The sequence below is a fragment of the Lissotriton helveticus genome, chromosome 8 (genome assembly GCF_964261635.1).
Source record: "Lissotriton helveticus chromosome 8, aLisHel1.1, whole genome shotgun sequence".
Classification (NCBI taxonomy): domain Eukaryota; kingdom Metazoa; phylum Chordata; class Amphibia; order Caudata; family Salamandridae; genus Lissotriton; species Lissotriton helveticus.
Window position 1 is genome coordinate 982126764 of NC_136069.1, and position 24250 is coordinate 982151013.

Below are 24250 nucleotides of genomic sequence, written 5' to 3' on the forward strand. Positions count from 1 at the left end.
ATATGTTCCTTTTCCATGAAAGGAAAAACCAAATGGAAATAGGTTCTGTAGGTTTTTGATCTGGACTCAATAATATGCAATATAATGAAAATGCAACACTTTGTAAAGAAACACAACCTCCAAACAGTTTAGTCTATAGTGCGCTTAATGTATTAATTGCAGTATATCAAAATCTTTTTTAGTCTATTCTTTTTTGGTATTTAAATAATATAAATATATATGATCCATTGCTCACAGGTAAGTGAAAAAGGGTCTCTAATGAGAGAAAGGGAAGTAAAAAATCAAGCACTCTTAAAAATGCATAACATTGAACTCCTTTGCATGAACTTATATAGTGAAAGGAGTTAAAAATAGTTATGAGGTTGATGGCGTATCGATTTCAGACATTTCAGATCATCTTCAGGACAGGTCTGTGAGCACCCAATATAACTGGAAAAGAAAAGAAAAAGAGGAGGTTGTAAGGCCAGAGTAATTAAGGGGCCTTTTGAGATTATTTGAAAAGGTCATAGGTGAAGGTAAGTAATATAGGTAGTGCTGAGTGCTTTAATATTTATTATTATTATATAATTTACATACATATATGAGGTCAACTAATTTGTATAAGGCCAACTCCAGAAGAACTGTTGGAAGTAAAGCCAACCCATATTCTTTTTTTATTGCGTTGTCCCCATTTTAGTTTAAGGTGCAAGTGGAATTACTTCACCACAGGTCAGTTGGTGCACTTAAGTCAGAATTTAGTAATTACATGGAACTTACAAAGGAACACTGCAAGGAACGAGCCTACGCCCTGTAATGTCTTGTGCTGAGATCTGAAGATTCCCGTGTGTCTGTGATGAAAATGAGAAGGGTGGTCAGTTGATGGAGAATCCGGGGTGTGTTCATAGATTACACAAAAGGAGGGGAGTTACTTGTAAGGGATTATTTAAAACTTCATGGGAGTGTTGTGGTTGGTCGGACACCCATCTTTTTTAACCATTGAATAAGGAACTGTGGTGCCAAGCTTCAAGTATAAGGTTGAGTGAACCTAACTCCTGAAGTTTTTCGGTGGCAACTAAGAGAGAACGGATTCGGAGTTAAAGTTTTAGGTGCAATTGTTATTGGGGCATTGCGGGGAAGGAAGGGAGGGGGAAAAATGGGCAATTCATTTAATTCGAAGGTTGGTCCGGCATAGGTTCCCGCCTGTGCGAGTCTCCTCAGTTAGAATGAGACATACCGGTCAAGTAACCCGGTAGCTGGTATATACTGGCATCCTGGAATTTGAACCTGTATATGTGGCAGGGGACTAGAATGCTAACCACTGTGTGGATAGCGCATACATGAAAATGGCAAGTGAATTAGTTCGGAATTGAGGTAGCTGCTTAGGAAGCAAGTCGTGTGTGGAGGGGCTCATTCAAGAACAAGCACGGAGATGTAAGTGACTCATAGATGACAATGGCTTTGAAGGAAGAATAGATAAGGATAAGGGAAGGATGCCTTATTCCAAATTTTAAGAGAAGACACATACACCAATGTTAAAAATTCCAGGATTTTACATTTAGGGACTGAATGTATAGACAATTGATGTAGTGAAGAATAAAAATGACCACATGTGATGCAAGATAAGATAAACTGCAACCAATAAACAAATATTAAACAATAGATTGCATCAGGTGAACCATGAAGAGGAATATTATGAGAAGTCAGACATCTATGTCTGAATAATGCATGCAATTGTATATGATAGGTACTTGGATTGAATACATGCTATCAAGGATACATCATTATTATTATGATGTTGTAGTTCACTGTCCTTTGTTCAGAGGCAGTTGATTGGCGGAGCTACAGCCATATTTTGTCCTTTATGATTATTTTCCATTGTTCCTGTATGTTGAGTTCAAGGATTCCTGGAACCACTGTCATTGTAGAATTGTGACTCATTGTTTTTGTGCGTTGAGTCAATTTGTGATTGACCAAACATGCATTTACATTCAAGTCTATTGAGAAGTATTTGATTATTTGTTCCTCTGGTATGCAGTTTTGGACTGTCAATAGCCTGCCGCATGAGAGTGACTTTTTTGTACAAAGTGTTCTACTAGGGGGGCTCTGAGCACTTTACAGCGGATCCTGATTTTGTGTTGTGAGATCCTTGACTTTATTTTTGAGTTGTCTGACTCATGTATATGAGGTCACATGGACAGTGTATACAATAAATTACATTTCATGAGTTACATTTTGAAATAGTCAAGAGTGTGTTATACGTTGCCATGTTCAAATGTTTTGGTATTGATCTAATCCACAGGGGGACCCCAAGAAGTTAAGGTTCCGTGTGTACTACAGAGGATTGAATGCATTCACAAAGACTGATGCGCACCCTATACCTAGAGCTGGTGACACTATAAAAGCTGCTATGTGTCCAGCGCCAGTGTTGCTGACTAGACAAAATAATTTGTGGTTCAGACAGATGCTTCAGAACAAGGGATTGGGGCAGTGTTGGCACAGCTAAATGAAGAAGGCCTTGATCAGCCAGTTGCCTTTCTTAGCAGGCAACTTCTTCCCAGAGAGCAGAGGTGGAGTGCCATAGAGAGAGAAACGTTTGTTGTGGTTTGGTCCCTGAAAAAGTTGAGACCATATTTGTATGGGACTCACTATCATGTTCAGACTGACCACAGGCCTCTCAGATGGCTCATGCAGATGAGAGTGGAGAATCACAAACTGTTAAGTTTGTTCATTTCCCTACAGGGAATGGACTTTACAGTGGAGTACAGACCTGGGGTTGCCCTTGCAAATGCGGACTGATTTTCCAGGTTTTTTCACTTAGCTAATGAGGACAACCAGGGTGTAGGTTAGTAACTCATCACCTTTCGTTTGGGGGGCTACGTTGGAAAGTCATCCTGTGCCCTCGGTACCCCCCAACTTTTTGCTGACTTTTACTGGTGGTAACTGACTCTGCCTGACCCTGGGCCATGCCTAACCAGACCCAGGGCCAGTACTATGCTGAAAGAGACAAGTTTAGAATACAGTGAAAACACCTACAAACACTAGGGTACACTATGGGTTGGGGTACCCCTTTGATTGGTATGACTTACTCTATCAGACCATGGTACATAATACGGCAGTGGGACTGAAACTGCCCATCAGTCCCTAGTATATAATAGGGCATGGCAGGTTAGAAGCCAGCAGCCCTTTCTGCACTTGCATATGTGCACTGCTGAAGCCTGAGGTCAGTTTAAAAGTCGTTCTGTGTGGCAGGACTGCTTTTAAAAAGTAAATTGTGCCCAAAATTGACTTTGGTGTTTGAGGCAACTAATAATGGTTTACCTACAATGGTTGGGCATATTAGGTACCCCAGGGCCTCCCCCAGGTGTTCCAGTAGTGGGGGATCAGGTATATATAAGGATGACCCTTATAAAATGAGATTTATATGCTCTGGGTTAAGTGACATTTAACATTTCACTCCCCACATTGTGATAAAGTGCTGCCCAAAATTTACTTTGGTAGTGGGAGCACTGTGGAGAGAGGATCTGCAATATGTGTACATATTCAGTAGCCCTAAAGTCTTCCCTAGGTGTTCCTAGGTTGGGGGTCCTGTAGATATTTTTTATAATACTTATAAAATATGTTTTTATAAGCACTGGTGCTAGAAAAATGGGCCAAGTCATTTGTCCCATTGCAAATCCCCTGCCACATAGGTTAACATGGCAGGAAGTTACTAACTCTTGATAGGAGAAGGCTAAAACTACCATTCAAAGACTTTCCAGAATGGTATTAATAAACTCAACAATATGATATTGCTGTATTTCTCTGTAAATGTACATACAAGAAGTTATAAGACTGCCTTGTTTGTAAACTCAGATTCAGCCTTCCAGTGGTCTGTCTTGATTGGTCGGAGTTAAGTGAATTGGGCAGGCTGCTTGAATAGGTGATAAAGATCCCCTGGGGTTGACCAGCTCTGCTGGTGAGGGCAGTGTTCTGTTACACAGGAATGCCAGAGCAGGGGAAGAAGAGTCGTATACAATGGACTTCAATGGAAGGGGAAGATACCTGTGTAATTCACATCTCCACTCTTTTGACCCCAGCCAGATGCTATGATTAAGGAAGGAATGAGCAGATGGAAGGGGGAGAGACTATGGAGATTAGCCACCATAGGGGTGTGTTTAGCCAGCTCTTTTCTCCCTGCTGTAAAATCAGCCATTATGAATTTGGAAGAATTGGTGCACTCTGGGACAAAATCGTGCCACACTCTGCAGGAAGTGGTCAGGCCTTTGGGTGGTACCCAGCAGCCCATTTGACAGGAGTGAACTCCTGCTTGACCTAGAGGAATTGGGTATCTGAGAAGGGCAGAGCCCCTCAGATCTGCTGCTTGAAACTTAATAAAGCAAGACGGGTCATGATGTTAGTTTGATATGCATGTCCTAAGGCCTGCACTCTGAAGACTGCACCTTCTGTACCATCTGAAAATACAGCCTGTGTAATACCTTGCTGTATAAGGACTAAAGAGTGGACTACCTGCAAGCTACAGAGCTCACCTGGAACATTAACACCAAGTATCCTCAACCTGGAGAACTACCAGTGGATATTTAAGGGTTTGTCTAAGTGGATTGTGGAAACTGAAGTCCCCAACTTTCAAGAGCCATCTTGGAGTTTCCAGGCCCTTGGAGTGAGTTTGAGACACTTTGGCACCCTTTGGGGAACTTCAGAAAGCAGTTCCAGAAGTTTGGAGAACTTTGGAGCAACTCTGGAATAAAGCTCCATAAGGGACTGACTCAACCTAGCCAGTCAAGCCGCCTGCCTTCAAACGCAAGTCGGCCTTCCTTCCAGGTTTGTCCCACTGAAAAGCTCCATATGTCCTACTTCCAGAGTTTGACTGGGAGTAGTTGAAATCCGAGGCTGGCGAACCCTCACCGAATCCCGCCTGGTGAAGAGCATTGAGGGATCTTGAAAAAAGAAGCTCAGTAATAGTTTCTAAGTTCGAACAAAGAAAAGGTGACCAGAAGCAACTGCGAAAGCCAAGCCGCCTGCCTACAACCGCGTGTCAGCCTGGATCCTTGGTTTGTTCCGCTGGAATGCTCTGGAGGTCGGACTTCCATAAGTTTGACCGTCTAGGCAATCCGGCGAACCCTCACCTAATCCAGACAGGCTGAGAGCTTCGAGAGACCGCGGGAAGAAAAGCTTCAGAAAAGTTTATAAGTCCAAAGGTAAACACCGTGACTGAGACCTAGCGCGAAGGGTAGCCGAGCAGGGCTCCATCACGGTGTGCCTGAAACTTTTACTTTCACCTGGTCTATCATGACCAGATGTCCAGATGAGGCGCTATAGGTTTCTATGTGCTATACATTGCTAGATCTTTGAAAATTCATATCTCCGGTTTCCTACATTGGGTTTTTGTCATTTTAGTGTCATTTTAAAGATAATAATATATCCTATTTTTATAAATTGGTGTTGGATTTTTATTGTGTCTTAAATATTTACTGAATTGGTGTATTTAAATGCTTTACATACCTGTCTTTGCAGTTAAGCCTGCCTGCTGGCAGCCAAGCTACCAAGTATTGAGCATAGGAATAATTTTCTAAGACCTATTCTGAGCCCTATACTGTGTTAGTGGCCTTATTGCTAAGGGCGGGTGGTGAACTCCACTCCATCAGCAAAGTCTGCAGAGATTTAGTAACTCTGCCTTCCGTTTGGAGGGCAACGTTTTCCAAATCTCAGCCTACGCAGCGGAGCGGAGTTCACCAGTGCAGGAAGACTTACCTGCCACCCAGATCGGTGTCTCCTCTGGCCTGCTTCTTCTGCTGGGCCTGGTTCCACTTCTTCCACTTCTCCGGGAGAATTACAGGAAGAACTGCAGTACGCATGACACACTGCGTGAAGGTATGCCTGACCTATAGGTCCTATAGGTCAGGCATGCCTTCATGCAGTACATAATGCGCAATGCAGTTCTTCCTGTAATTCAACCGGAGCAGCGGAAGAAGTGGAGCCAGGCCCAGCAGGAGAATTACAGGGAGAACTACAGTACGCATGACGTACTGCGTGAAGGTATGCCTGACCTATAGATTCTATAGGTCAGGCATGCCTTCACGCAGTATGTCATGCTTACTACAGTTCTTCCTGTGATTCTCTAGGAACAGCGGAAGAAGTGGAACCAGTCTCAACAGCAGAACAGAGAAGACACGGACCCGGGAGAACGGTAAGTCTTTAGTTTTTAATAATCGTGTTCTTTATTTAGACTACGCAGGGCCGGTGCTTTAGCGGGAGGAGGACAGTGAGCCCCGGGCTTTCGTGGAAGGGGGCGGTGGGGCAAGGGCTTTAGCAGGAGGGGGCGGGCCCAGGGTTTATCAGGGGGCAGGTGGTGAGTGGAGGGGAGGGGCAGGGGGCAGTTTGCCAGGCCACTGAACTCCACAGAATTTCACTGAGTTTTCTAGTGACTCCGTGAAATTCTGCGGAGTACCACTATGCGAGCTCCCCCCACCCCTACTTATTGCCAGTGGCAGATACACATTTGCCCCTACTAATAATCCACTTCCAACACTGTCTATCTATATGTTTTCGCTGAAAACAAACTCACATGAAACAGATGCAGTTGCATATGTTGTAAATCATCTTACCGATAAAATTGCCTATCATATTACCCATACCACTTTGAAAGAGAAAACTTTGAATGTAGTATCCTTAAATGTTTTGTTTAGTTGTTGTTTTACTACATTTCACTTTTATGTATTGGTATTTATTCCTATACATATTGAGAGGTCATTGAAATTGCAGATGGTGTGCAAGTTATTATTCTTACGGCTGCTGTGATAGTTATGTAATGTGCTTCTAACCATAATTTGCATGTGTTTTTTGGGTTTTAATTCATAACCAAAACTGAAATGCAATTTTGATATTTTAGGTGAATTTCTCAGGTCAGGTATTTCAATTGTTATAACCAAAGCTGACAATAACTTATATTTGTGTGTAAAATGTACCTGTACTCAATATTTCATGTGTGGATGGGTTGGGCCAAAGGGTCTGGCCTCTGGCCAGGAATACATCTAACTCTTCTGGCATGCCCCTTAAGTGTGTGAAGTTGGGATTTGGCCCTGCACCCAACCCTTCATGGACAACCAACATACACAGTGCAAGGTGTTCAGCTGTGAACAGTGTGGTTGGCCCCAGGACCTGGCCTCCGGGCCATGTGCCCGCAACTCAGCAGCCAAAAAACCCACTGCACACAGCCTTTGGCTATGTATAGTGGATTTGTCTACAGGGCCTGAACTCCGACCAGGGCTTGCACCCAAATCTCCATAGGCTGTCAACATCTACGGAGCACAGCCTTCAGCCAGGCCTTGCACCTAACCCTCTGTGGTCTCGGCCTACGGGAGCCCCATGTGTGGCCATTGGTCAAGTGCAGTAGTGGCTCATTGAATACTTCTTTAATTGTTTTTATAGTAATTGTGAATTCTGAAGCCCATGTGATATTGGGGGACCCTCTGAGGGTCCAGGAATCAAAAATCATGCATAGGATTTACGAATTCCATGAAAAAACATATTTTTCTCAATATTTTATTTTCAAGGGTCTTAATGTCATGGCAGATTCACTCTGCCTCATTGCGCCATTTTTCTTTCTCCCACTACAGCGCTCTCTTCACCATGTTGGGTAATAGCAGCCACAAGAGAAATTGTTCTGTGACAGCTAATCAGAGCACAGCGGAATTGCACATTCGCAGCCAGATTCACAAATTCACAAAGCAGGATGGGAGAAAAAGCATTCTAGTCCAATGGAGTGCTTTTATTTTGTTTAGATGGATTTGCAAATCCATAGAGGGTCTGCAAATTAATGGTCAAAGATATGTAATATTTAACCTCTTCATGACCAGACCAGAACACTTTTTAAATGTTAATTTCTCAAAAACTCCTAAACAGATCTACATCAAAACAAGTGAAATTACTTATACTTGTGGCTTGAGCGCAGTTCTATTTAGATGCCAAATGTGTTCCTTTTCCATTCAATTGTTTTTTTTGTATCAAGTGCAAAGTAGCGCATGTGACTTTTGGGACCATTTTAAGTCCCAGCATGATAGATCTGCGTAAAACCTGCCATGAAGAACCCAAAATAGATTTGCATGTTTGTAAACTTTCATGCAGATTTATTAGATTGCGCCAAGGTTATTAGGAAAAAAATTAATTTTCATTGTGCCGATGGGATTCTACTCAGGAACAGAACTCTGCTTTGGCCCACAGAACATCAGCTGTGGGGACTGAGTTACCATGCTACCTCAGGTTCTATTGAGCCCAAGTCCAACTAGCTATAGTGCCTCTCTTAACCTTTCCAGTGAAACAAATGAGTTGGCACCTCAGAACACAACTCTCTCGATCCTCTCAGGGATCGCTGTAACTGGACACACCCTTTTGCTCTCTCACTCGTACTTGTCCACAATAAGTGAAACAAGAGACACGAAGGAAGTTCAGAATATTTATTGAAACTATTGTGCTCTAAGATACAGTATTTGTGCCACAATTAGAAAACAAATGGATAGCAAAAATATCCCTAACATGGTTAACAAACCATATATCATAAAAAAGCCCTGTCATGCATAAGACAGATTATCCTAACTACCTCTCTTCTACTAAAGCTAATCATTATCTATCAAAGAACTTTTGGATGAGTGGCAGACCCCGTACCTTAGTATACGTAGATGGACGTTCTACATCCCATCTGACATGGTAATCTTGCCTCAGGACCTTCGCTCAGTGTGTGTTTTTTAGAACTCTCATCCTTAGTTTTATGTCAGGACGTGTGCTCACTAACAGCCGCTGCATTCTAATGTTATATCTAGGTGCAAGTTTCTGACATAGAGAATAACAAGAGTCATTGTTGGTTGACCTTGTCTATAATGTTTAGACTAAATCCTAGGAAAAGAACAAAACACAAAGACATGCACAGGTTCTGTGTCCAAATAGTAGCAAGAGGTACTGTGTGAAGGCAGAGGTAGTGGACGAGAGCCACTGAAATAGGCTGCAGGTGTAGATAATTCAGAGATAGGATTATAAAAGTGCTTAGAGAAGAGGAATTAATAACAAAATTACAGGACCAACATGGCAGAGTATAGGGCAAGGGGAAACCAGATGCTAAGTGTGAGGAGTTTAAAGGAGAATGTAGGGATGTTGAGACAGAGGAGGGGCAGGTAACAGAAGAGATGTTGGTCGTTTTAATGTTCTTCCATACAGAAAGAGAGATCTGGGGATCATAGGGAAGTACTAGGACTAGAGATCACTGGGAGACATTGATGTGACTTTGCAACTCCAAAAATAAAGCAACAGGGGAGTAAATGTATCCACAACCCACAAGACATCCTAAGTAATAAAATATTTTTTGACAGGGATTCATGATGGAATTAACAGATCATCAAGGCAGTGTTGGAAATGTGTTACAAGTCGGAAGTCATCTGGTAACAGTTGGGAAGCTTTCAAATGATGAAGATAATGAAATCCAAGAGCAAATGAACCTACTGAACTCTCGATGGGAGAGTCTCAGGGTGGCAAGCATGGAGCGGCAAAGCAAGTAAGTAACTCCTGTGTGTGACTCAGGTCTTATTCTAACTGGCCCGTGGGCATGTTTTTGCAATGGTATCACCCTAAAGTGCCCAGGTTTAACAAACTATGTTGTGAGAATTAATTCTTAAATCAGGCCTTATGTGTCCATAGCCACACATTAAATATGAAGATTAGGTGTATGCATTATTTGGTCAATTCTAATAGTAATTGGTAAGAATGGGAAGAGTTCCTCTTTTTAATAGTCAAGTTTCATTTCATGAAACTGGGATAGCTATCTCATTTTGTTTAATGATATTGTCTGAACATATGCCTGTCCTGGAACCTTGATCAGGCATGTTAGTTTGCATAAACAGTTGCAAGCAGAACTGTTTTGCGTGACGTGTGTTTGCTGTTACATCTATGAATATACTCACAGGCACTATCTTGAGAATGTAACATATATTTTTAAACTTGCAGGTAGTTAGTTTACTAAATATTAACCAATTTATTTCTAAAATGTAATTTGTTGTTTTTTGCATAAGTACCGCCATCTAATTTGTGAATGAATAACTGTGGGGCCCAAAGCTGCCGAAAGTCACGGTTGCCTCTCGTCCCTTAATCCCTTGTATGTATGTATGTATTTTGGTATTTGTAAGGCGCATAAATCACCCGTAGGTTTCATAGCGCCAGCAGATATTCAGGGGAGATAGACAGGTGGCTAGGCAGAGCTAAAAAAGCCAGGTTTTTAGTTTTCTTCTGAACTTCTGGTGATTTGGTTCCAGCTTGATGTATAGAGGTAGGGTTTTCCAGGTTTCTGGGGCTATTTTGGAGAAGGATCTATCGCCATTCCTAACTGTGCGGACTTTGGGAACAGTCAGAAGATGCTTGCTGGTGGATCGAAGAGTTCTAGCAGGGCGATAGCCTGTTAGCTTTTTTCCTAGGTATTTTGGCCCCTGACCATTAAGAGTCTTATGGACTAGACAGCACAGTTTGAACTTGATGCATTTTTTATGAGAAGCCAATGTAATGTCCTAAGACTGGGTGCTGAGGGAGTGCGTGGAGGGAGGTTAAGAGCCATCCTGCCCGCAGTGTTTTGCAGGACCTGAGGTTTTGTCAGAAGGTCCTCATTTATTGAGGCGAACAGTGCGTTGACGTAGTCCAAACTGTTTATAATTAATCCCTGCACCAGGGGCATGTGGGATGGGAGGGGGATCCATTTGAAGATTTTCTTAAGATTGCGCATAAGCCCAAAACTGGTGCCCACTACGTTGTTAATATGGTCAGCCATGGAAAGTTTGTTGTCAAATGTTATCCCCAGGTTCCGGACTGTAGACTTAGGTGGGGGCAGGGACCCAAGGTCGGCGGCCACCAATCGTCCGTCCAGTGTTTGTGTGCATTTCCAAAGAGTAGTATCTCCGTTTTGCTGGTGTTGAGTAACAAATAGTTGTTTGCCATCCAGTTCTTTATTGCAAGCATACATTGTTGGAACCTAGATTTGGTGTCAGTGGAGTCAGGGCCTAGGGTAATTAGCAGCTGTGTGTCGTCTGCGTAAGACACAGTTTCAAAACTGTGTGCTCTGAAAACCTTCGCTAGTGGGGACACATATAAATTGAAGAGTGTAGGGCTCAGTATGGATGCCTGGGGGACACCCTTGTCGATTTCCTGATTTTTTTTTTAGGAGAATGTTCATATTTGGACCTTTGAAAGCCGTCCGGTCAGGTAGCTTTTGATCCAGAGTAGGGTTGAGCCCTCGACACCAACCTCAGCTAGGTGTTCTAAAAGAATGCTGTGTGAGATGGTGTTGAAGGCCGCCGACAGGTCAAGTAAGATCAGGATGACAGATTGTCTTGAATCAAGGGCCAGCCTTATATTGTCCACGATCTCAACTAAGGCTGTTTTAGTGCTGTGAAACGCTCTGAATCCTGATTGGGATGGGTCTAAGTGCTTGTTATTTTCTAGGTGTTTGTATGATTGGTTATTTATCATGGATTCCATGACCTTTCCGAATAGTGGCAGGAGGGAGATTGGACGATAGTTGAGAATCTGTTTTGGGTCGGCAGAGGTTTTTTTTAAGATTGGTCTGATAATGGCCTCTTTCCAGTGAGAAGGTACAGTAGAGTGAGATAATGAAAGGTTAAGGATTTTGGTCAAGCTGGGGAGAAGAGCCGGCTCAATTTTAGATAGAGTTTGAGAGGAGGCCGGGTCGGCTGGGGATCCTGATTTAATTCTGTTTATTGTAAGGGCTACTTCTTCCTCTGTAAGTGTGTGGAATTCCTTAGGAGCAGTGGTATGAGTGGGATATGGCTCGTTGATTGTCTGCTCAGGTGGTGAGTCAGTCGGAGTCGTGTCAGTAGGTTGGGGAAATAGTTTGTGGATGTCGTTAATTTTATTATTAAAAAAGGATGCAAGAGAGGTGACCCAATCTTGGGTCTCGGATAGTGGAGGCTGACATGATGGGGCATTTGTGAATTCCTTAACTATTTTGTATAGTTCTCTGTGTGAGTTTGCTGCCTGGTTTATCCTGTTCCCAAGATAGGCTTATTTGCCTAAGGCTATATCATTCATATAGAGCTGGTGTGATTGTTTGTATTGTTGTCTGTCTGTTATGATTTTTGTTCGCCGCTATTTGCGATCAGCTGCTCTTACAGCGAGTTTGGTTGTTTTTAAATCTGCGGGGAACCAGGGAGAGAGTTTGTTAGGACATCTGGTCAGCTTTCTAGGGGCAATGGCATCTAAGGTTGTGATAATCGCGAGATCTAGATCGATTGCTGCCTGATTGGGCTCAGTGAGCTCAGTATTAGGGAGCGGGGAAAGGTGTGTGAAAAAGGAATCTAAGCTAATCTTGTTTTAGGGCCTGCTCAGTTTCAGTTCTTTCCTGGATTGTGGTTGAATTGAATTTACGTGAATGTGAAACCTGATAACGTGATGGTCTGACCATAGGATTGGGAGTATCTGGTCGATCTCTACTTTAGGCAAATTTGTAAATAAGAGATCTAAGGAGTGACCAGCGATGTGAGTAGGGCCGGTTACTAGTTGCTTTAGGCCTAATGTGTTGATGCTGGTGATAAGGTCGTTTGTGTGGGGGTCTTGTAATATTTCGGCGTGATAATTGTAATCCCCTAATAGAAGAAAGTTACCAGAGACCAGGATATGTGGAGCTATTGCTTCTGTAAGCTTGTTGACAAAATGTGCTTTGTTTCCAGGGTGTCTGTAGAGAAGGGCACCTTTCCATGACTCCTTGCTCCCCATCTCTATTGTGCAGGTGCAGATTTTGCCCCAATCCGCTAGATGGGTATCTTTGATATATAATTTAGTATTTACCCTGTGGGCAATTGCAGTTCCCCCTCCTCTTCTGTCAGTCCTGTCTAATCTGATCAATTTGTAGTCAGGGGGAAGGCTACCGCAATGTCTGGTAATGACTACTCTTGGAGCCAGGTTTCTGTGGCCAAGAATAGGTCTGGTTTTTCTGTGTCTTGTAGTGACCAGATATCTAATGTGTGCTTAGGGAGGGAGAGTATGTTACAGTATAGACAGGTTAACTGTTTAGGGGTTAAAGGGGTAGGTTATGTTTGGGGGCAATTGATGCTATGCATGCTTTCATATATTACCGTCTCGGTGGGGGGGGGGGGGTCCTGAGCTGCGGGGCCTTCTGTCGGTGAGATGGGAGTGTTGCCAAGCAGGTTGTGGGGTGCTGTGATTAGGGAGTGGAGTTCCTGGCTAGTATATTTAAGAATGGCCATTAGAAATTAATAGGGCAGAGAATCTGGGTAGAATTGGGCAGGGTGTCTGGCGCCTGACGACAGTCAGGCTCGGACGGGTGCAAATGAGCTTGCCTTTGGTGTGCCTTTGGCGCGCCACCGGCGAGCCCACTGCGCACGTCCGCTTGGCGCACTCGCTTTTAGGCAGGGAGTGAGTGGGACCGCAGCAGCACTGCTTGGAGTGCTGACCTTGTGTTCCAGGAAGTGGGTGGCTCGTGAGCAGAGATGGTGTTTAGCCCTTCCGTGCAAATGGCACACGCCACGACGGGCCAGGGAGAACCCGGACATAATTGTGTAAATAACAGGAGTGACAATTTTAAGTTTTTTAAAAACACGTAAAAGTAAAGTTAAAAAATCTGACAGAGTCAGTGCCGCCTGACCTGAAAAGTCTGGTGGTTTTAGTGGGCTGAGTGCAATCTATTCATCAATATACGTCAACAGCCGGCCTGCCCTTCAGCACACTCGTATAGGTTCGTTTTCATTCCGGCTTACTCCCTTTCCACAGTTCTTTGTCTGCCTCCTTATTTCCCCTTTGTTGCTATTCTCTCGCTTGCTTATGGTCAAAGTCTGATGATAAAAAATAAGTCCCAGTCCACTATAAAGAGTGCCAATTGTATTTTTTCTGAAATGTGACATAAGAGATTGACTTTACAGAAAGAGTTGCACGGTATTACATATCCTTGTAGCAACCACAGGAAAAGATCTGTAACTGTAAGTACTCATGCGGGATTTGGGAGCAGTAAAAAGAAACTGGTGGTCTGATTGCATGAATGTAGTAGCTTTGCAACATTTACATTTGTTAACCATGAAGTTTGAAATACAGTGGTAAACCAACTTGTGTAGAGTAATCACGAAGTTAAAAAAAATTCTGATTATGAACCGCGACTAATTCAACTTTTAAAGCGTGTCTGAAATATGTTTTTTTGGCTTGCTGCATTATGAAAGACTTTAAGGCAAGATATGAAATGCACTAGTGCAGACTGGAGTATAGCATTTCTGTAATACCTCTGTGATAATACTAGTGCATTCAGGGCAGGAATGCTGAAGTGTTCGTCTATAAAAGAGAGAATGCTACGCTGCAGTGTTAATAGAAAAAAGCTATCGCTTGGGATTTTCATGACATCACTTTTTAAGCCTAGATTGAAGCCTAGGTAAAAGCAGATGTTACGAACTGAGAGAAAAGAAAAGTGAAAGTGCCTGTAGTGTCGCGCTGGACACGTTCTAGTGTCTCTACAGGCACTCAGTTTGCAGGCCACTCTCTCGCTGGCTGGACACACTTGCCCACCACACCCATCCACCACAGGCGTCCCAAGTGACGTGTCCCTGCCAATATAAGGGCCAGTTGGCGTGTGCTCGTGGCCAGCTCCAGGAACCTAAACAGCAGTGTCTGTGTCCATCATTTCTAAGCATGTATTGTATTGTATTGTAATTGCATTTATCGCTCGCTTGTTGACGCATGCTATTCAGGGAGCGGGCTTAGAGCCCACGATATAACAGGGCCGACGACAGTGGGCCAGAGCAGATCTTTTGAAGTGAAATTTCCAGGAGTTAACGGCAGCTACGTTTCTGTCCAATTTAACATGTTTTGGTTTGTACTACAGTTTCCCTGCATTAAAGACAAATTAGAGGAAACACTGTAAAGGATTCGTGGTCAAAACTCGTGTAGCTTTGGTGACTCGAACCGTGAAGGTAAATGTGGGTTTGGCTGGGTTCTGCTTTGTCTGCGCAGTGAGTGGGCTTCGCTATCAAATTGGGTCTGGCTTTGTTTGCATCGGTTTTGTCAAGATAGAGACCTGGGGTAAATTTATGAAAAATTGGTGCAGCTCAGCAAGTCACTTCGCTCCAGTGTGACACTGGCAGAGGGCAGGAATGCACTGTATTTAAGGCATATGGTGCGTTCCTGACTTTTTCCCCTGTGCTGGGGCACTATGGGCTGCCTAGCGCCAACGTAGGCACCCTTGCACCATGGTGCTAGTTGCCTGCAGGATTGTTTCTGTGCAGGAGAGGCACCTTGCTGCACAAAAACAATCCTGAGAGATGTTTTGCTCTTTCTATGTGTGCTGCAGAATGCAACACACATAGAAAGAGGAAGTAACAAGGATAAATAAAGATATTTCTCCTTGTTAGGTCTCCTGGGAAGGCCTTTCTTTCAGTGCAACCCCAGTTTAACCCCTTCTGCGCTCATGACGAGCTCAGCTCGTCATGAGTTACGACGCTCGTGACGAGCTGAGCTCGTCATGTAACGCGGCTTTTGAAAAAACGCAGCGCACAGCGGGAAAACCGCTAGCGCGCATGCGGTTAACAAGGTCATGTAAACTTGGGAATGCATCACAAATCATGGGAGTTGTATGGGAAGACCCACACAATGTCCATGGAATGCCTTCCCAGGGCAGAGAAATGCAGCACAGCAATTTGCGCTGCAATGTGTTACTCCAAATTTTTGAGTCGCTCATGGCTACACAAAGTGGCTGAGCATGGCTTCAAAAATCTGACTTAGAAGTTTGTGTCATGTATGTACCATCATTACGTGCTGCAAACCTGATGCAACCCTCTCATAAATATGCCCTCTGGTGCCTTACAATTGAGACAAATTATATTGAAATGTTCCATTATATTTGGTACTATAAAAAGCTGGGGTCCAATTCAGTAAACCTAGCTGTGATATTTTTGAAAGTATATGACAAATCCGATAGTCACAGATTATTATATTGCAATTGTTGTGTAGCATTTAGCTCTCTCTATATTAAAGTGCATTTTCTTTAGAAAAGTAAACACACATGCTAGCCATTCATATATTGAGTGGTGTTACTGTCTGTGTCTGCTGTTTCTGAGTATGGTGCTCACAGCTCTTCGGGGAGTAAGACTTGGACTGGTCTGCCTCGCTATCCTGAGAGCCAAGTGGTCCAGGTTTAGTCCCATAGTATTGAAGCCTCACGAGAGCAGAACTAGACAACTGTAGCTGTTGGGGTCCAGTAACCAAACCTCTCAAACCGATTTCTCACAGGCACCTGTTGAATACTTCAGGTAGCAGGAATTGGTATTGCTTTTGCATCTTTTGCAACCGGTTTATAGTCGAAGTTAGTGCAGTTTTGGTGGTGTATGTTTCTGTACTGGATGTTCTTGGAAGTGATGCAACCATTGTCTCTAGGGCTACATTCATAGGCAGCAGCAATGATACTACAAGTAGTAATCTAGGAGAATGGAGTTACCACCAGGTGTCATTTCACCTCCAGCAAACACTATTATTGCTATTTATTCCACAATTTTCGCTATTGAGGACAGAGATTTTCTAGTCCATCTTCCCCTTTTTCTTTTCAATAATGCAACGTACGTACCATCCACACCAATATAATAAATTGAGCATAATGATGCGTATGCGTGCAGGATCAGACTAGCATAGAGGGCAATCAGTCAGTGCCCAGTGGGCTGGTCTCACAGGTAAAAGTATGTGCCGTTTTAAAAAAACTTTTTGCTTTTTGGGGGCCTCTTTTTTGGTCTAGTGGGCTAGTTTTCACTGTTGACACTGCCTACAACAAGCTTAAATACATGCAGATGTCCTTGCATTGCAAAACACTTGTACAAAGTACAAGTTCAAAATTGCCCCTACTTGCAAATATGTGCCCTTTTTTTACTTAGCTAGGGGCATATGTATGAAAATCCCTGATTGCGGTTCTCAAATAGCGATTTTTTTGAGAATCGCTATTTGAGAATTGCGAAAAGGTATGTATGTAAAAAATCACGATTTTTTTGTGATTTCTTAGTATTCCTTAATTGTGATTAGCAAATGGCGAAATCGCAATTAAGGAATACTTTCCCATTCATATCTATGGGCCAGGAGGCTCATAGGAATGAATGGGAAGTTGTTATGATGTTAAGTATAATAAAGTTATTTTACTCACCTGATGACCTCATGTTAGAATTACCTGCATTGTACATTCTTTAGAATGTAAGGCAGACAACACTCGATGGGTGGCAGTTGTTACCTGAGCGTCGAGGCTGTTGAATGCCAGGTTACCTTCAGGAATAAATCTACCTTTAAATCCTCTCTTGGTGTTTGTGGATTTCCTCACCAATCAACACAACAATTTTGGCGCGATTGCTTCCTCGACGGTTCCAGTTCTTTATCGGCACCTTCGGAGGTTTACTGGTGATCCTGTTGTATTCTCTTCCTTGTGATTCGTGTCTCCCGGCTGCTTTCTGATCTGAGTTTGAACTTCTTGCATTTACCGGTTACCGTCTCTGAAGGGATTTATTTCTTTTAACTTAAAATTTTACCAAGAGACTTAGTCCTGGGCAGTTTGGCTCGTGGCATTCTCAGGGTGCAAGACTTCTGCGTGAGCATTCCTTTTCAACCGTCTTCGCTACGCTGTACTGGAACGCAAAGCGCAGGTTGCGATTCGCAATTTGAGAATAGCAAATTGAGAATAATTTCAAGGGTGCAAGGGTGTCATAAGGACACCCTGATGCACCCCTGAAATGAACATGTGTGCGCCTATGGCACACATACATGCCCTAAGGGCATGTATGTGCGCCACACGGCACCTTCACAAATGCCCAAAAGTGCATTTGTGAAAGAAATTACAAATTACCACCAACTTGAAGTTGGTGGTAATTTGTGATTTCTTAAGGAGAAATCGCAAAACTTGAGTGCTTGTTGCATAGCATTTAAGGAATCGTAATTTGCGATTCCTTAAATGCTTACGGAAAATTAAGGAATCGCAAATTTTGTGATTCCTTAATTTTGCGATACGATTTTCCTAATACATCCAATTTTGCGAATTTTTTGTCGCAAACGTTGCTTTTTTGCGATTCGCAGCATTTGCGACTAAAAATTCCGTTCATACATATGCCCCCTAATTTCCTATTGGGGGACTTTTTTCTTGTGGTCCCGTGCCTATTCTCTGTCCCAGTCCGACACTAAATGCAGCAGCCAGCCAGACCAAGCACCCGAATTGATGGAATATGCGATATATTTGGAATTTCTCCTGTTAAGTCCAGTAGGTATTCATTGCACTTACAGGCCACACACAGCCACCAGTAGGCTGAGGCACACCTATGCCTACTAAGCCTGATGCTTGCAAAGACCACTCTTCCTCTAACTCAGAAGTCTAAGACTACCTAGTGTGCTACTTGTTGCATTCACTGAAGACTACGCTATTTATGTACTTCCACTGATTTTATGATGTGCGGCGTTATACTTGTACCGCTTCTCGAGAAATCTCTCGTCATGCCAGTTCCTTTCTCCCTGTATCTATTGTAAGGGGATTTGTCTACGTGAAACGGGACGCTTGAGTGCACCTGTGAAAAAAATGCTTGATTCAAATTGTCACATTACATGATAGCATAAACCTTTTGAATGTAGCTTTTTCAGAGGTAGGGGTTGCTGAGTGAACATTGCCCAGTGCAGATCAACGGGACGTCCATGAATGACACCTGAAAGCACATTAACCGCTTCGCAGCTGATGAGGTGAGGCATAGGAAATATTTAAGCCACTTTCAAGCTCCTTTCCAAAGAATGTTCACGGCCCATCCTACAGATGCGTGGACTTATATGATTCAGTTAGGGAGGTGGTAATAAGATACACACACGTGGTAAATACAACTGTATCAATGTGCTAAAATAGTTCCAAAACATATTTGTGAATGTGACGGTATTTGCTTTTGTTTGGAGTTCCTCATGACAGCATATGCCCATGTATTAACATATGGGTTTGAGCAGAAGGGCTAATTGTTTCAGTGGATTTGAGTTTCCGCATGGTATTTGTATGAATGCAATATAACATGTTCTTACTGGAAACCATTTCCCTCCAGGCACAGAAACGGTCAGGTCAAACGCTAAGAACATCTCTCTCCTGCTTATCTTTTCCAGTAATTGTTCGGTTCATTTTGTTTTCAGATTTATTAATGAATATTTCGAAGTCATCCTACTTGCCTTCGTGAATGCATTACAGTTTTGCAGCATAATGTACTTTGCTAATGCAGTAAGTACCAGTGACATTGTCTAAATGGCCTCGAGGCAGTCTGATTTTGTAGATAATTTCAATGATTTAAAATGCTAGCAAACCTACACTTCAGGCAGTTCTCATATTTAATAGAATTTGGTATCAGGCAGCTCGGCTGCTCGAGTTACTTTGATTTGTATTCTTTAACCCTGATCCTTCATTGTTTTGGAAAAAATCAAATTAGTTCCGGGGTTTACTGCGATATATTTTCCTCATGTTTGAAGTAATAACAGTATAAATGTACTCTGTCTTCGAAAACAGCCTAACAATAACCTTTTTCAATATAGTGTTAAAACATAGAGAGAAAAGGTAATTGGTTGGAATGCGTAATGCATCACCTGATTGAAGTCGTGCTCCTGAGGTTTTCCAACGACGCCTTATTCTTGCGTATCCACTCTTCAGCTTTGAGTACACTTATTTCTACTGTGTGATTGAAAGAGTTTTTGAGTTTTTTTATTGGTTTGTTGTTTCCCTTTCCAGTGATGGCAGCATATTATTACTGTATATGTGTTTTTACAGTGTTTTGATATTTAAAGTCTCCTCTAAAAGTGTGCACCTAGGTTGGATATTAATTGTGAAATGCAGTTTGGCATACAAGATTTGATCTAAGAACTACTGCTGTTTCGGAAAACTGTTGGGTGAACGCTATTCATCAAGTGTGGTTTGGTGTTCTCCTCACCATTGAATTGAACTGTATTTGGCTAGACCTGCATGAAATTAAACAGTACGCTCTTCTGCAGTTGGAGGTTTGCTGCACCTGAGTGCCGTATGCATTAATTGTAATTTGCTGTCCATTTGCATCTGTTCTGAGCTGAGATCTAGAGATGCACTCATGCAACCTTTGGGTGGACCTTATTCTTGAGTTGTGATTTGTTGCGATAACCTTCAATTGACATTTACTTCCAGCAAATGTCCACACCTGTGTGACCTGACTTGTACCTGCAACTGTTGTATTGCCGTTGTATTTCTCTACCCATGTCGCATTCTCTAGCACCATATATTTGAATATTAATTCTGATTTTGTGTAATTCTGCACTTAATATTCAGTTGTCTACTGATGAGTTCTTCTTCCTGTTGAAGGTATCTGCACACATTCTTTGCTTCTAAGCTACAATTTGATGAGTCAAACAGTTTAAAAAAAATTCTATCCGACATTAGCCAAGACCTTTTGATTTTACAAAATTATTTATATAAGATAGATTTAATTAAAAGGCATTCATCCAGCTCACTATATCCATTGGTCTGTTGTTTTGATATTCACATTCTGCTTCTGCCCACTACAGCATATAGCATGGGCCGAAGGGCCAGTCTAAGTCAGTCACTAGCTAACTTAAATTAGAGTGACTGCATTTTGAGCTTTCACAAAGAGCACATCCGCACGCAAGGTAGTTCCCTTCAGTGCCAGTAGTTTTATTTTCTTGGTTATTGTTTTAGGGTTGTCTCTTATGTTTAGATACTGTTGTGATAGCAGGATGCTTTCTACCAGCTGCTTTTTACGTGAGCATGGGCTCTTTCCAGGTCTATCAGTTTCCATCTCTCGCTAGTGCTGTCGTAAATATGTCTGGAGTAACCTTTGCTTATGTGACTGCTGCTATTTTACAGCATATCACATGGCTAAGTCATCAAAAGAGGCACTCCATTTCTGCTTTATAGACTTCAGGGCAGTATTTGACAATGTAGATTGAGCAAGACTCTGGAGAAAATTGTCACTCTGAAAAATTCCACAAGCACTCCTGGACATGCCAATAGGCCTACACACAAACTTCTGGGTGCAGGTAAAACTGGGCAATGGCACACATCTCTCAAGACGCATCTCTACCATAAAAGGGCTCAAACAAGTATGTGTGCTCGCCCAACCCTGTTCAATCTCCACATGGCGAACTGGACACAGACCCTTAACTCATGCTATGGACATGCTCGCAAAGGCTCTATCTAGTATCTTATAGGCTAATGATGTGGTTCTGGCCAGCCATACACCAGTGGGTATGCAATGCCTCCTAATTACACTGCAGGGAAATGCAGCAGACAACTCCCTTTAAGTAAACTTTGAGAAAACCAAAACAATTTCATAAAATAGAGAAGGGAAAAGCCGCATGTCTAACACTTGGCTAACACCCAAATTCATAATACAACTAGTTGGCCTAACGGCTAGGGCGCTCGACCTCGAACCTGGAGGAACTGGGTTCGAGTCTCGGTAACGACGCCAAAACCTCCTGTGATTCTGGGCAAATCACTTAATCTCCCCGTGCCTAAAATGAAAGTAACTGGAAAACGTAAAAATGTAACGTAACTGGAAGAATATGTAAAGCGCTCTGATACCTGATTCGGTTCGGGTCTAGTTCGCGCTATATAAAACTCTGCAAAAAAAAAAAAACTAGTTACAAATATCGAGGGGTAATTATCGATACTGGTGGCCAAACTTGCTAGCCAGCTTGAGATGATTAGGAGAAAATGGATGGCTCTAGCAACAACCTTGAGGTGCTTAAAATACAAGCTGACGTCCCTATGCCCACCCCTTCCTCCAGGTGGCACAATCCAAAACTGTGCCCACCATCAGATATGATAGTGAAGCCCTAAGAAGAAGCCACTCTAAACCCCTGGACAGTACATTAGTCATGTTTAATATATTGTCTGGTGCCTCTACAGCAAGAATCCGGATGCAGTCCGGCGTTACCAAACAACATCTAGAAAGATGGGGTGGTCTATATAGCCTGCTGGCACAAAATCAGGAACGCCCAACATACTTTCTAAATCACCTACTCTGGCAAGAGCTCCAGGAGAGAACACCATCACCAGCAAAAAAATCCTATAGGAATCCCTTGCAAACGCTGGACTCTCCCAGCTCTGGGGAGCCCCAACTACCCATGCAGTCTTTAAAAAAGGTGGTGCCTGGATGACAATTAATTGCAATAAATAGCTTAGCCCACAGACCTATTTCAGCCTGGGATATCCCAGCAAATCCCAAGGAAAACCTTTCGAAACATTGGCTTGGAAAACTCCCTGCTATCCTGCATCTCCCACCATAGCTGAGGGGGCAAAGACCATTGTGCTGCCGCTTGTGCGGCAACAGAAATGAGGACATGGCACATCTGCGCATGAAGGAGGAGAGGTCTCCCCTGCCTCAATCGCAGTTCAACCTTTGTGGGATCCATGTGCAGAGACAGGCTATTATAACTTGTTCCAAACCAGAGGACCCACAGTTAAACTGCTTGAGAAGGACAAATGTCAGATTATTTTGTCAATATGCATTTATTAATCTTTTCTCTATCTATCTATCTATCTATCTATCTATCTATCTATCTATCTATCTATCTATCTATCTATCTATCTATCTGTCTGTCTGTCTGTCTGTCTGTCTATCTATCTATCTATCTATCTATCTATCTATCTATCTATCTATCTATCAATCTATCTATCGATCTATCTATACAATTTAGAAAACCAGGTTATTAGTTGAGAGGGATAGAAGCCCTATTCAGAAAATAAACACAATCATTGTCATTGTGAACCACAAACAGTCATTAAATAAACATGTGCTTAACCCTCTGGTAGCTTGGTACAAAAGCAGTCAGGTATAACTTAGGGGTAATGTATAAAGTACTCAAAGAGTAAGAAAGTGAAAGTACAACTCAAGAAAAATGCCAAACCAATTTTAGAAAATAGAGTAAAATGTAATCAATAATATGATAGCAAAATTACAAAAATCCAATGAACTGTGGTTTTTTAATTTGTAGGTGAAAATAGTGCCAAAAAGTACAAAGCACCACTCATGAGTATCTGTTCACACTGAACTGGTCATAGACACAAGTTCAGGCTGACCTTGGTGGAGCGCAGGTCAGCTACAGGGACCATGTTTGCCCTGGTGAGGTGTTTACCGTCTCAAAGTCAAAGTCCACTCAAGAAGCCTTGGCTGGTGGTTTGCGTTGGAAGGGGCTGTGAGGAGGTCATAGTCAGCATGAGGAGGAGGTCACTGCTGAAGCCTTGCAGTGACCATCAATGTGGGCAGTTACTCTATGGTCAGAAGAGCAGGTTATTGCTGGAGCTTTGAATTGGGGGAGATGGAGCAGTCGGCAGTGGCGGGCGTTGGACCCTCGACATCCCTCGCCGCAGCCACATCACACCCCACCTGAGAGACCTACACTGGCTCCCCATCAACATGAGGATAACCTTCAAGCTCCTCACCCACGCGCACAAGGCACTCCAAAACACCGGACCAGCGTACCTCAGCAGATGACTCAGCTTCTACTCCCCAACCCACCAGCTCTACTCCGCCGACCTTGCCCTCGTCACAGTCCCCTGCATCCGAAGAGCGACATCCGGCGGCAGATCGTTCTCCCACCTCACTGCCAAGACCTGGAACACCCTCCCCATCCACCTACGGCAGACCCAAGACCTGCTGACCTTTAGGAGACTCCTCTAGACCGGGCTTTTCGAGCAGTAGCAGCATTGCCCACCCCCCAGCGCCTTGAGACCCTCACGGTGAGCAGTGCGCTTTATAAATGGTATGATTGATTGATTGAGCCTGATGCTTGTAAGTGGGGTTTGAGTGGGGGTTCTTGCATACTCTTCAGTGTCAAAGTGTATTTCTGTAACATGTAGAAGCTTTGACATTATCACGACACACAATAGCACTGCTCTGAGAAGCATTCATGAATTTTGATTAACTTAGAATCATTCTGTCCCTGTCCCCACCCTGGTGACAGTAACATTAGTGCACTAAGGCAAGGCAGTTGTCATGAGAACTCTGTATGTGGGCTAGATTCCATTAAGTAGTGCAACATTGCAGTCTATTAAATTAAACACTGGCTCCCTATCCAGGGTGGATGAACCTCTTGTAACCAATAATCGCAGAAGAGTGACCTGGCCCAATGTACTCGCCAATCAATCTTTATATATTAGGATATATGAATTGTTTGTACATTTTATATCGAGGTTTTTAAGTAGCTTGGATTTCAAACATCTAGGTGGATTAACTCTGATACTTTCCATACAAAATGATTT

At 42.9% G+C, this 24250-nt stretch overlaps 1 protein-coding gene across 7 annotated transcripts in view; it reads left to right on the forward strand.

Moving 5' to 3' along the window:
- DMD (dystrophin) overlaps positions 1 to 24250 on the forward strand; it is a 6826337-nt gene that overhangs the window by 1076972 nt on the left and 5725115 nt on the right. For all 7 annotated transcript variants that reach the window (XM_078657819.1, XM_078657824.1, XM_078657821.1 and 4 more), the window contains exon 11: positions 9336 to 9517. In XM_078657819.1, coding sequence (XP_078513945.1) covers positions 9336 to 9517 — 182 coding nt within the window. The remainder of the gene's footprint in view (positions 1 to 9335; positions 9518 to 24250) is intronic.